General features: G+C 43.6%; 1 protein-coding gene across 6 annotated transcripts in view; it reads right to left on the bottom strand.

Moving 5' to 3' along the window:
* Positions 1-12,393, bottom strand: part of LOC144520132 (palmitoyltransferase ZDHHC3-like) — a 91,347-nt gene that overhangs the window by 19,872 nt on the left and 59,082 nt on the right. For 4 of the 6 annotated variants that reach the window (XM_078253820.1, XM_078253821.1, XM_078253824.1 and 1 more), the window contains exon 6: positions 10,258-10,388. The exons of the other annotated variants lie outside the window; for them this stretch is intronic. In XM_078253820.1, coding sequence (XP_078109946.1) covers positions 10,258-10,388 — 131 coding nt within the window. The remainder of the gene's footprint in view (positions 1-10,257; positions 10,389-12,393) is intronic. 6 annotated transcript variants of the gene reach the window in all.

Below are 12,393 nucleotides of genomic sequence, written 5' to 3'. Positions count from 1 at the left end.
CATTCACAGCCATTCCCCATCGCGCGGGGCTCGAGACAGGGATGCCCGCTATCTCCCATGCTATTTGCGATCTCTCTTGAACAGTTAGCCCAGGCCATAAGGCAAAATAAAATATGTAATGTCCAGATTAAATCCAATAACAACTCAATATCGTTATTTGCAGATGATATTTTGCTGTACATATCTGACCTTGAGGACTCTGTTCCAAACATTCTTAAGATCTTTAATGAATTTGGCTCAATCTCTGGCTATAAAATCAATTGGAATTAAAGCTGAAGCAGCGATGAACGGGCCCTCGCCTCCTTGCAGTCGGGGGTACTGGCAGACGCAACATCACATGTAGACCACACATTCTAAGTTTCATGTAAATCGGAATAACTTTTGCCAAGATACAACCGTTCATGTTTTAACAGCCACCTACAGGAAGTTGTTCCTCCATAACTTGCGCATTGTTTTAGCTATCAAAATTCTTTTGATAACTAATAATGATAATCTGATAAAAAAAAAAAAAATTCTAATAGCGCCATCTAATGGCCGATTCACTCTAAATTTGGCATGGATGCTTAAGCCCCTATGCGGAACAACTGTGTCATGTTTGGTGTCAATCGGAATAAATCTTGGTAAGATACGAAACTTCCTGTTTCGACAGCCCCCTACAGGAAGTTGGTCCTCGGTAACTTGCGCATTGTGTTAGCTATCAAAATTCTTTTGATAACTTTTTGTCATGAGGGTCCATCGAGTCTACGTGTACATTTTTGTGCAGATGGGACTCACGTTCTAGGAGGAGTTTAAATAAAAAGTAGGTTTCGCTTAAAGCGAATTTGCCAATTAAAAAAATTAAAACAGCGCCATCTAATGGCCGATTGACGCCAAGTTTGGCACAGATGCTAAACCGGCCATGACGAACAACCGTGTCAAGTTTCGGGGCAATCAGATTAATTGTTGCCAAGATAACGCAACTTCCTGTTTAGACAGGAAGTTGCTGTAACTTGCGCATTTTTTCAACTATTAAAATTCTCTGGATAACTTTTCGTCATGAGGATCAACAGATACTACCTGTAAAGATTCATGAAGATTAAAATCACGGCCTAGGACGAGTTCGAAAGAATGTAAAACACCTGAAAAATGCATAATTAAAACTGGTCGCCTTCCGGTTGGGCGAAGCTAATGAAGGTAAATGGGAAATATGTCCGCAATGATTAGAGCAATATGGGTAGGGCTGCACAATTAATCGAATTTTAATCACGATTTTGGCTTCCCATGATCAAATTCACGTGATCGAGCGATATTTAAAATGCTTCATTCCGTTCATAGAATGCTCTGTATCAAAGTTTCTTTTTTCCAAAGCTCCGTAAACCACTCTCTGATCATGTGCCTCCATGAGCCAATCAGAGTTGTTGCCTGCACCGCACAGTTTAGTTTAGATGTTGACAGTCACAGAGGACAGAGTAACGTGAGGAAAATTCCACAACAGATAGCAGTCGGTCATAAGTCGTCACGAGGTTTACAAGTTTACCAGTCAACGCAACATTTTGTCCCGTCTGTGTTGTTTTTCAGACAACAGCAGTGACCAGTGCTAGTTTGAGTCTTTTAGCTCATAGCTTTAGCGGCAGACTGTTTTACGTCCCGCTGTTGGAATCCTACAGTGAAATACAGTCACACTACAGCATTTAGCTGTCAGCATTTTAGCCGTATTTAATTCAGTTACTACTTTAGCTAACGGTAGGCTAACGTTAGCTGCCGTGTAACGTGTTATTAGTGTTTACTAGCGTGACATGCAGCAATGTTTCTGTTGCCTGTAACGTCTGTTTTGGAGCATCAGAGTGCAACGCAGACATTTAAGTGGGACCGTAATCCGTGTTGCTATTTCGTCCGGTAGATACCGGGCACTGGTGCCCTATTGGCACCAGATTTTAACATGCGCCGTTAACGTGAACACAAAATTGCGTTGCCTGTATCTTTTCACGGCAAACGCGCATGTTTGGAAAGCGGTCGCACAACAGCGGAAATGGCATACTTCTTCATAGTATCCTTCAACAAAGGAGGAATGTAGCACAATATGGATGTGAAAGCAGTTATAATTAGCCTATTTGACAAAAAAATTTGTTTCGGTTCAAATCAACAAATAATCGTGATAATTAATCGTGATCAATATATTGATCAAAATAATTGTGATTATCATTTTGGCCATAATCGTGCAGCCCTAAATATGGGTATTAAATCTGGTGAAGATGAAGATGAATGAAACATAGCGGAGAAACGTAAAAGTGCTGATATCTCCTCTGTATCAAAAAAAGAAAGTAAGGCTCTATCTTGAGAGTTACCTCAACTTTGGTTTCGGGGAGCTCAGTTTTTCTTAGACATAAGTAGGGGGGCGCCAAGGAAAAAAAGGTTGGGAACCACTGTACTACAGTACTTTGACACACTAGGACCTATCATTTTACAAACTTTAACCTCGGCCATAGAGAGGGGCACCTTTCATCAACAAACCAACACTGCACTAATTTCGGTCATACAATTTCGAACTACAGGCCCATCAGCCTCATTGGGACTGATATTAAGCTTTATTCCAAAGTCTTGGCACTACGCCTAGAACACTTCCTTGAGAAGCTAGTCCACCCCAACCAATCAGGGTTTATACCAAAGCATCAAGCTGCAGACAATATACGCAGATTACTCCATGTAATAGAAGAAGCCAAAAATCTTCCAACGACGGCACCAGTTTTATCACTGGAAAAGGCTTTTGGAAAGCGGTCGCACAACAGCGGAAATGGCATACTTCTTCATAGTATCCTTCAACAAAGGAGGAATGTAGCACAATATGGATGTGAAAGCAGTTATAATTAGCCTATTTGACAAAAAAAATTTGTTAAAAGTTAAAAAGTTGGTATATTAACGTATTACTTTTGTCCAATTTAAGGCGCACGTTAGGGGGCGCTATGGAGCCCCCTGGCAACGCCCGAGCCCAATCACTACAGAACTTTGCAATTTTCACCAGTTGTGACGTGTGCAAATTTTTGTGAGTTTTCGTGCATGCTAACCCCCTCAAAAATGCAACGAAGAATTGGGAAAAATAATAATCTGACCAAAAACAATAGGTTCCTTCACACTTTCAGCGGTGCCTTGCACTTTCGTGCTCGGGCCCTAATAAAACTAATCTTCTTCTGTTGAACAACAGACAGGTGACATCAGCTATTAGTGATACAATACCAACCCAAAGAAAAATTACATATTTGGGCATCACCATTCATGCATCGCTACAGCGAGTTGTCCAGGACAACTATACTAAGTAGTGTTCAAAGGGATCTGGCCAACTGGTCTGCGCTGCCAGCATCGCTACGGTCCAGGATTGCTCTTGTTAAAATGAACATAGTTCCTCGTGTGAATTTCTTAAGTACAATGATCCCCTTACCCCCACCAATAAATTTCTGGAAGAAACTTGATATCGTAATTTGGCAGTATATTTGGAATAATAAACAAACTAAGCTAAAATACTCTACCCTGCAACGTACCACAAACACGGGAGGCCTGGCCCTCCCCAACTTTAAAGTGTACCACAGAGCCTTTCAGCTACGGGTCCTCAGAGTGTGGATGGACCCCTCATCTACAGTCCCATGGGGAGAAATAGAGCAAAACATCACTGGAAGTCTTAAGACTGCAAGACCTTGCCTTTACAGGTGTGTCCAAAAAAGTGTATGCCTATGGCCCTATTATCACCAACACATTGACCAACTTTAAACAGGTGGAGGAGAAACTATGCTACACCAATAAGTGGCATTTGAACACCCCAATTTGGAACAACATACACTTAATGTCTGGTAACAAACCTTTTGTCTATAACCAGTGGAGTGACAGAGGTATTTATACTCTAGACCAGCCATTCAATGATGAAGGTATGTTATGTTTTGAAGACCTGAGAGCTAGCTTTGAGGTCCCTCGGACGTCATTCTTCCTTTATCTTCACTTAAGATCAGCCCTAAAATGTTATGGAGTACCATGGGGGAACAGTCTTGAGATGAACCCAATCATTAAATGGCTTGTTGATTCTCCTTAGAGAGGATTAGTGTCCAGGATTTAAGATAAACTGATGCAAGTATCCGTAGGAGAACCCCCAATAGTAATGGGAGCGAGAGCTGAGCACGGAGTGCAACGTAAATAATTGGGAGACAGTTTGGGACAACATTTCCCACTGTTCCAAGAACCCAAATCACCAGCAGATCCACTTCAACATATGCCCTAGGACATATTGGACTCATCAGAAGAGATACGTCTCTAAAGTCATTCCTACTCCCTATTGCACGTTCTGCCAACCTGAACAAATTCCTGCACATGGTCTGGGAGTGTGAACAGGTGCATGAGTTTTGGAATAAAACATCAATAATATCTGATGTGATATGATGTTGAATTCCTACTGACCCGATTGTTTTGTTACTTAATGATGACTCTAAATTACACCTACTTGGGAGACAGAAGAAAATTTGGCTCGCCGGATCAACCACGACCAAGAAAATGATAGCTCAGCGCTCGCTGGCTGGCTGGCTCCCCCCCCCCCCACTCGCTTTGTATAAAACAGTGGTTGGCATTTTCTAGACATAGTTATGCTTGAGCTCTCTACAGCAAGGATTAACAAAGCCAAATCATTGACTATAGACCTATGGAAAACGCAGCAGCACAAGTATCAGTCCTAATGACCTCAGCATCACAAGAATTAGGAGAGCGACTAGTCAAGGTGTGATTTCTGTTTTTGTTTTTTTGTTTGTTTTTGTTTTCCTCGAGACCGCAGAGGGTGGGGGGTGGGAGAGGGTTGTTGTTCTTGTTCAATTGTGTTTGTCTGTTCTGTATGTTTAAAAATATAAAACCAATAAAAAATGTATCTTAAAAAAAAAGGTTGTTTTAGTTTGATTGGAACAGATTGGACAGATAGTCTAGCTAGCTGTCTGGATTTACCCTGCAGAGATCTGGGGCCTCATGTATAAACGTTGTGTACGCATGAAAAGCTTGCGTACGCTGGTTTTCATAGACACTTTGTGATGTATAAAAAATTAACTTGACGTGAGAATGTGCGGGCCGAACACAAAGTTTCTTCTGGCTTTGTAACGTGGTGAATTCTAACTGAAAAGTGCAGAAAATCACTAAGCATTACAAAATAAAGTTTCCACTACAGTTACTGGCATACGTCTGTGACGTTGTCTATGAAAAAACATGATTATATCTGCTGACACTCCATAAAAGTTTGATCATATTATGCGGCTAATGTTTCACATCTTTCACATTATCTACTGTTTAATTTGCAGGCTACTTAATCTCTGTTAAACATGAGGATGGGAAATAAATGATAAATCCACTTACAAAATATTTTCAGTCATCCTCTGTATTTCCCATAGATTAAATATCTTACTGGCAACAGAAAGATCGGCACGAAAAATGCAAGTGTCTGTGATTCTGTAGTTGCTGAGGCTCAGACATCCATGGTGCACAGGAGGCGGGACGCACAGATCCATCTCCCCAGGAACAAACGCTGTGTCGGGGGGGCAAACTCATGTGATGCGTAATTGATCCCGTGGATGATTTGTAGGCTATTAAGCGAACAAGGTGTACCCGGTCCACCAAACACTGGGCCGTCTTGACTGTCTTAATTCTGCACATATTTCTGTTACTGTAGTCCTATTTACTATTTCATTATTTCATCCATGCGTGGCGCAATGGATCCGTGCGCACTGTCACCTGCTGTGGAGACGCTGGCCTCACTAACCTCTCCTCCTCTGAGTCGGGTCTCCCTCGCGCTAGACTCAGTTTCACTGAGCCTACTGACACTTCGAAAATAAATGGCATCACATCAGTGGCTTTAAACTACTATTGTGCGTAATTTGGACTGACTGAGATGCATGTTCTGTAACTGGTGTGGCGCTGCCACTATTAGGAGTATTACACTTATAGTCCAGTAGAGGGCTTTGCCTGCAATTATAGAACTAGGGTTATAATAGCATAACATCCGTTATTTACAGTACAAACCTTGTCAGTGAACTATGAAGGCAGGAAAAAAAAAAAAGTAATAATTGTTCATTACTCGTAATCAAGGTAACATTTTCAATAATAGTGATTCTGATTAATTCCAATTAATTTGGCATGCACTTAACATGGCTTAATTTTATTTTAATGAGAACTCAACTCTTGGCATTTGCTCACCACTGTTTTGGAAAAAGGAAATAGGAGTAACGGTGAATGAGTGCTGTACCAGGGTTTCTACAGGTTTTACCAAGTCAAATTTACAGTAAGATTTTTTAAGACCATTATGAATGAAATGTAAGACCTCTACCATGACATCAAAAACAAAGTCAGATATCAGAGTCTGGAAACATTGTCTAAAACAATTCCCTGATTTCCTCATTGGCATTATAGGACTGGTGTCTAGATTGGCTGCAATATAAGTTGTATGTTATGTTATGTTGTATGTTAGTGTGATTGGTTATGTCGGTGGCATTGATTCTTAATTTCCCACGAAGCTGATCGCGGTAACGTGTGTGTTGAACTTTTCATCGCCAATCCTATCCATATATCATTGTTAAAGGTAGTCTGTATATGCGTGGAGGTGAACTGTTGACCGCTACGTTTGCAACCGCAATGTACCGCAGACCTCGCCGCTCACACCTCTCGATATTTACTGACGTTTGCCTCCCTGCCTCCCGGCTTCGGGTTCCGCGCTCCCCGGGGCGTCGGGGGCGACTGCCTTGGGTGGCTTGGGCCCCGTCATAACTGCTTGCAGTTCTAGTTTTAATTATTTCCCGAAAGAACCAAGCAGGCCTGCCTTGTTGCACAATCCAAATCTTCTTCAAAACTTGCCATTTTCAGCGCATAACCTTGCTTGGTAGCTCGGAAGTTCCAGTTGCTGTTCATCAAATTGACCAGAGTATAGAATGTAAACACAAAGAAAGTGGAAGGTAAGGGACATCCGGTGGAACTTCTGCCATGCCTAAACTATTAGTCAATCCAGACTATTCAAAAAGTAATGATACATATTTAGAAAAGTAACTGATGAGAAAAGTATTTGAAGAAACTTTAAAGTGTTAAATTTGAGAATGGATTTGGTGTGGTGTTCCGTTACCTTGTATTGTTTTAAATGGGAAATGGTTTTTTTTTTGTATTAATCAGTAACTTGCTAATTAAAAACCTTAAAAACTAACATGAAAAAGAATCTTGATAGATTTGTGTATCATGATTCTGCCTGAAAAAAATTTAATATGTTTTTTCCCATTCCTAGTCCCAACTTCTACGCACATTAAATATGTTACAGTTTGCACCTCAGTCTCTGTATGAAAGGGGTATTATTTACTGTTACTACGCCTGTCAAGATATGAATCCTAGTGCAGAAAATATGAGGCTTACAATGATTAGTGGCTGTTTTGCGCAATGGATCCTTACACAATGGATCCTTGATATCAGACAGATTTGTGGTCACAGACACCACAAATTTAATACATTATAATATTGAAGTTGTTTGTCTGAAAAGTAACTGCCAAAAAGGGTTTTAAGTCGAAGTTATGACTTGCAGGGAATTTGCTACACCTAAAGCCCGTTAAAGACCAGCCAGACGGCCGACCGTTGGCAGAAAAGGCAGTCTCCCCGAGTTGGTCAAAAAAGTGCCTCGGAACACACCAAAGCGACGAGACGTAATATGTCTCCATAACAGCAGGCGGCGCTAATCTGTATTGTCGCCCAAAAAATGAAAACCGGCTGCTGATTGGACGAACGCGTCACGTGGGTCTGGCTGCTGCTTCCGGATTTTTCAACCGGCCATTAATGGCGACTCATTCGGAATACGATCTTGTCCATCCATCCATCCATCTTTGTCCGCTTATCCGGTATCGGGTCGGGGGGGTAGCAGCTCCAGCAGGGGACCCCAAACTTCCCTTTACCGAGCCACATTAACCAGATCCCGAGGCGTTTTCAGGCCAGGTTGGAGATATAATCCCTCCACCTAGTCCTGGGTCTTCCCCGAGGCCTCCTCCCAGCTGGACGTGCCTGAAACACCTCCCTAGGGAGGTGCCCAGGGGGCATCCTTACCAGATGCCCGAACCACCTCAACTGGCTCCTTTCGACACGAAGGAGTAGCGGCTCTACTCCGAGCTCCTCACGGATGACTGAGCTTCTCACCTTATCTCTGAGGGAGACGCCAGCTACCCTCCTGAGGAAACCCATTTTGGCCGCTTGTACCCTGGATTTTGTTCTTTCGGTCTTCATGACCATAGGTGAGGGTAGGAACGAAAACTGACCGGTAGATTCAGAGCTTTGCCTTCTTGCAAGAGTAAAGATCTGGACCAGGACAGAATCCGCATTGTTCCTCTTCAACCTGAGGTTCGACTAATCGACCGAACCCTCCTTTCCAGCACCTTGGAGTAGACTTTACCGGGGAGGCTGAGAAGTGTGATACCCCTGTAATTGGAACACACCCTCTGGTCCCCCTTTTTGAAGAGGGGAACCACCACCCCGGTCTGCCACTCCTTAGGCACCATCCCAGACTTTCACGCAATGTTGAAGAGGCGTGTCAAAGACAACCCCTCCACACCCAGAGCTTTAAGCATTTCTGGACGGATCTCATCAATCCCTGGGGCTTTGCCACTGTGGAGTTCTTTAACTACCTCAGCAACTTCCACCAGGGAAATTGACAACAATCCCCCATCATCCTCCAGCTCTGCCTCTACCAGAGACGGCGTATTGGTCGGATTTAGGAGTTCCTCAAAGTGCTCCTTCCACCGCCCTATTACCTCCTCAGTTGAGGTCAACAGCGTCCCATCCTTACTGTACACAGCTTGGATGGTTCCCCGCTTCCCCCTCCTGAGGTGGCGAACAGTTTTCCAGAAGCACCTTGGTGCTGACCAAAAGTCCTTCTCCATGTCTTCTCCAAACTTCTCCCACACCCACTGCTTTGCCTCTTTCACGGCAGAGGATGCAGCCCTTCGGTACCTTGCAACTGCCTCCAGAGTCCTCTGGGATAACATATCCTGGAAAGACTCTTTCTTCAGTCGGACGGCTTCCCTGACCACCGTTGTCCACCACGGTGTTCGCGGGTTACCGCCCCTTGAGGCACCTAAGACCCTAAGATCACAGCTCCTCGCCGCAGCTTCAGCAATGGAAACTTTGAACATTGTCCACTCGGGTTCAATGCCCCCAGCCTCCACAGGGATGCACGAAAAGCTCCGCCGGAGGTGTGAGTTGAAAGTCTGTCGGACAGGGGACTCATCCAGACGTTCCCAATTTACTACCCGTTTGGGCTTACCAGGTCTGTCCAGAGTCTTCCCCCACCTCCTGACCCAACTCACCACCAGATGGTGATCGGTTGACAGCTCCACCCCTCTCTTCACCCGAATGTCCAAAACAAATGGCCTCAGATCAGATGAAACGATTATAAAATCGATCATTGACCTTTGGCCTAGGGTGCTCTGGTACCAAGTACACTTATGAGCATCCTTATGTTCGAACATGGTGTTCGTTATAGACAATCCATGACTAGCACAGAAGTCCAACAACAAACAACCACTCTGGTTTAGATCAGGGAGGCCGTTCCTCCCAATCACGCCTCTCCATGTGTCTCCATAATTGCCCACGTGCGCGTGGACTATGGAGTCCCCCACTGGAGCCCCATGCAGGACTCCACTCAAGGTCTCCAAGAAGGCCGAATACTCCGAACTCTTGTTTGGTGCATATGCACAAACAACAGTCAGAGTTTCCCCACCCACAACCCAAATACGATCTCGTATTGTACTAAAATAGTTCACCGAAACGTGTTTCTGAAAACATTTTAAGCGAGAAATAGGCCATGCAGTTGCTGAATCTGTCTTCATTTCAGATCGACAAAGGTCAGTTTAAAAGATTTTCGTCAGATTTTGAGAGGCTTAGTCATGGTCATCCCGCTTGCCATTTCCAGGTGAGTCCCGACTGCCCCGTCTCCGACTGAGCAGGTCAAGTCGGCCAAAATGAAGGCCGACAGCTCCTCCAACGGACGACGGCACGGAACACACCGAAAAGACTCAAGTCACTGACCTCGCCAGACTGTCCAACGGCCAATTATCAGCCCGGTGTGTAGCTGCATTTATTCTACATCAGGCTGCATAATGACAGATGTCACTTAGCCATTTACAGTTCAAATTAGAAGTAGATGTTCAAAAAAGTCAATGTTAAATGCAAAGGGTGGCAGCACAGAGAAAAGCAGAAGGAGATAGTTAGGAGGAAGGATTGTGGGTCTCTAAATGGATCACTTACGGTTTCATCTGTACAGATGGAGTGGACTTGGGTGCCGAACATCACAGAGGTAAAGATGAGGAAGAGGAGACCCTCAAAGCACAGGAGTATGAGCAGGATGACTGTTGCTGGAGGAGAGAAGGAACTGCACTCTGGGAGATGAAGAGACATGGAGGAAGAGAAGTGAAGGCCAAAAAAAGAGGACCATATGAGGAACTGTAATACACTACAATAAAATAACCAACTGCACTTTACTGTTAACCCATCTGCAACATTACAATTAGGATGTTAAGCATTTAAACAGTTATGTCAACAGGTGTGTCCACTTGTCAACTGCTGAGGGTGTTAATCAGTAAAGGGGGAAGGGTAGTGGGTAATAGGCATGGATGTATTATAAAACCTGGATGCAACGTTAATGGCGGTGCACCGTTTATTCGTAGGAGTTGCTCAGTTGGCACAGCCACCAAAAAAGTTTCTAAGCTGGGCGCGTTAGCCCAGTTGGTAGAGGTTTACTCTTCGACGTCGCAGGCCCGGGTTCGACTCCGACCTCTGCCCTTTGATGCATGTCATTCCCCCCCTCTCTCCCCTTTCATGTCTTCAGCTGTCCTGTAAAATAAAGGCCTAAAATGCCCAAAACATAATCGTAAAAAAGAAAACGTTTCCAAGCTTCCAGGTTTACTTCCGTTAGAAGTGACCATTGACTATGCGCACTAGTGTTTGTCCTGCTGGCCCTGCTTGCGAGTTCCCACTTGTCCCATATACTTTACATTGTGGTGAAATCACAGCTTTTCCCGGCTCTACGTAAGTTCTCAAAGATAAAAAGTCAGACATTTCAGAATAGAGTCATAACTGACCTTGTTTGCAGTTGAAGGTGACCTGGCAGCAGTTTTAGGGCCGTTTCACACTGGCTGCGTCGCGTGAGCATGGCATTTCTATTGCGTGTCAGTTGCGTGGCGGCCAGTGTTGGGAAGGATACTTTCAAAACGTATTCCGTTACAGAGTACGGAATACATGCCCAAAAATCTAATTTGTAACGTATTCCGTTAAGTTACTCCATCTGAGTAACGTATTCTGAATACTTGGATTACTTCCACATTGAATTGCATTTTATAAGTAGGAATGCGGCCATCACATACAGCTTACTAAACAGGCCTATTCTTGTGTGTTCTTCTGTTCCAACTGGCTGAATGTGTACCTAAACAAGCAGATAGATTTTTGTATTTGTAGTCCTGAACTGCATACTACAAAAATCTAACCGCAGTCTAAGCTACCATGAGCTAATTTTAGCTAACGTTAGCTAACATGTCAAACGGGGCTAGTCTTTCAACGGCTCTGGGGCTAGTAAATCAGCATGTAGGAGAATGTAAAGTCTCACGTCAACTATAAAATAGCAAGGTGACCAGTAAAACTACAGCAGACGACTACCCTTGGCTAAAAATAACTTACTTTAAGATGCTTCTTCAGGTTGGAGGTGGAGTAATTTGGACGCTGAAAGGAAGTTGGTTGCTGGCAAGCAGAAGTTGCACTGCAGTGCACGGTTATATTTTGTTCTCTCTTCTCTTTCTTTAATGTGAAATGCTGTTTGAATTTCCAAGATAGAAACGCATTCCTGCCCTGGCTCCATCTTTACCTCCATCAGTGATCACGCAAATAGCAAATTTTTTTGTTTTCATATTGGGGCTTCTGGGAAATGCATGGAGTTGCGAGAGTGAATAAACCCGTGAAACAGAGAAGTATTGTCATGTAATCCATTGATTTCAACAATGTAACTGTTTTCTAAATACCAACTATTTAAATTGTAACTGTAACGGAATACAGTTACTCATAATTTGTATTCTGAATACGTAACGCTGGTACATGTATTCCGTTACTCCCCAACACTGGTGGCGGCTGCGTGGATTTTCACACCAGAAACATGTCTGATGCGGTGCTGCTGCTGTTTCCCATTGATTTACTGCACTCAAGCAGTAGTATACTTCATGTTAAACAGCCAGATGTTGGCTGCAGAAAAACCTTGGATTGAGTGGGGTGGGGGGACTGTAACTCAAATGTAAAATTTCCATTGTTTTTTTAATGTAGTGGTCACACTAAAGACACTTACTCACACAAGAAAATTACAATGGAAATTAAAGCTGCAAGCAGCGACGAATGGGCCCT

Source organism: Sander vitreus, chromosome 6 (assembly GCF_031162955.1).
Source record: "Sander vitreus isolate 19-12246 chromosome 6, sanVit1, whole genome shotgun sequence".
Lineage (NCBI taxonomy): Eukaryota > Metazoa > Chordata > Actinopteri > Perciformes > Percidae > Sander > Sander vitreus.
This window is presented reverse-complemented; position numbering and strand designations above follow the sequence as displayed.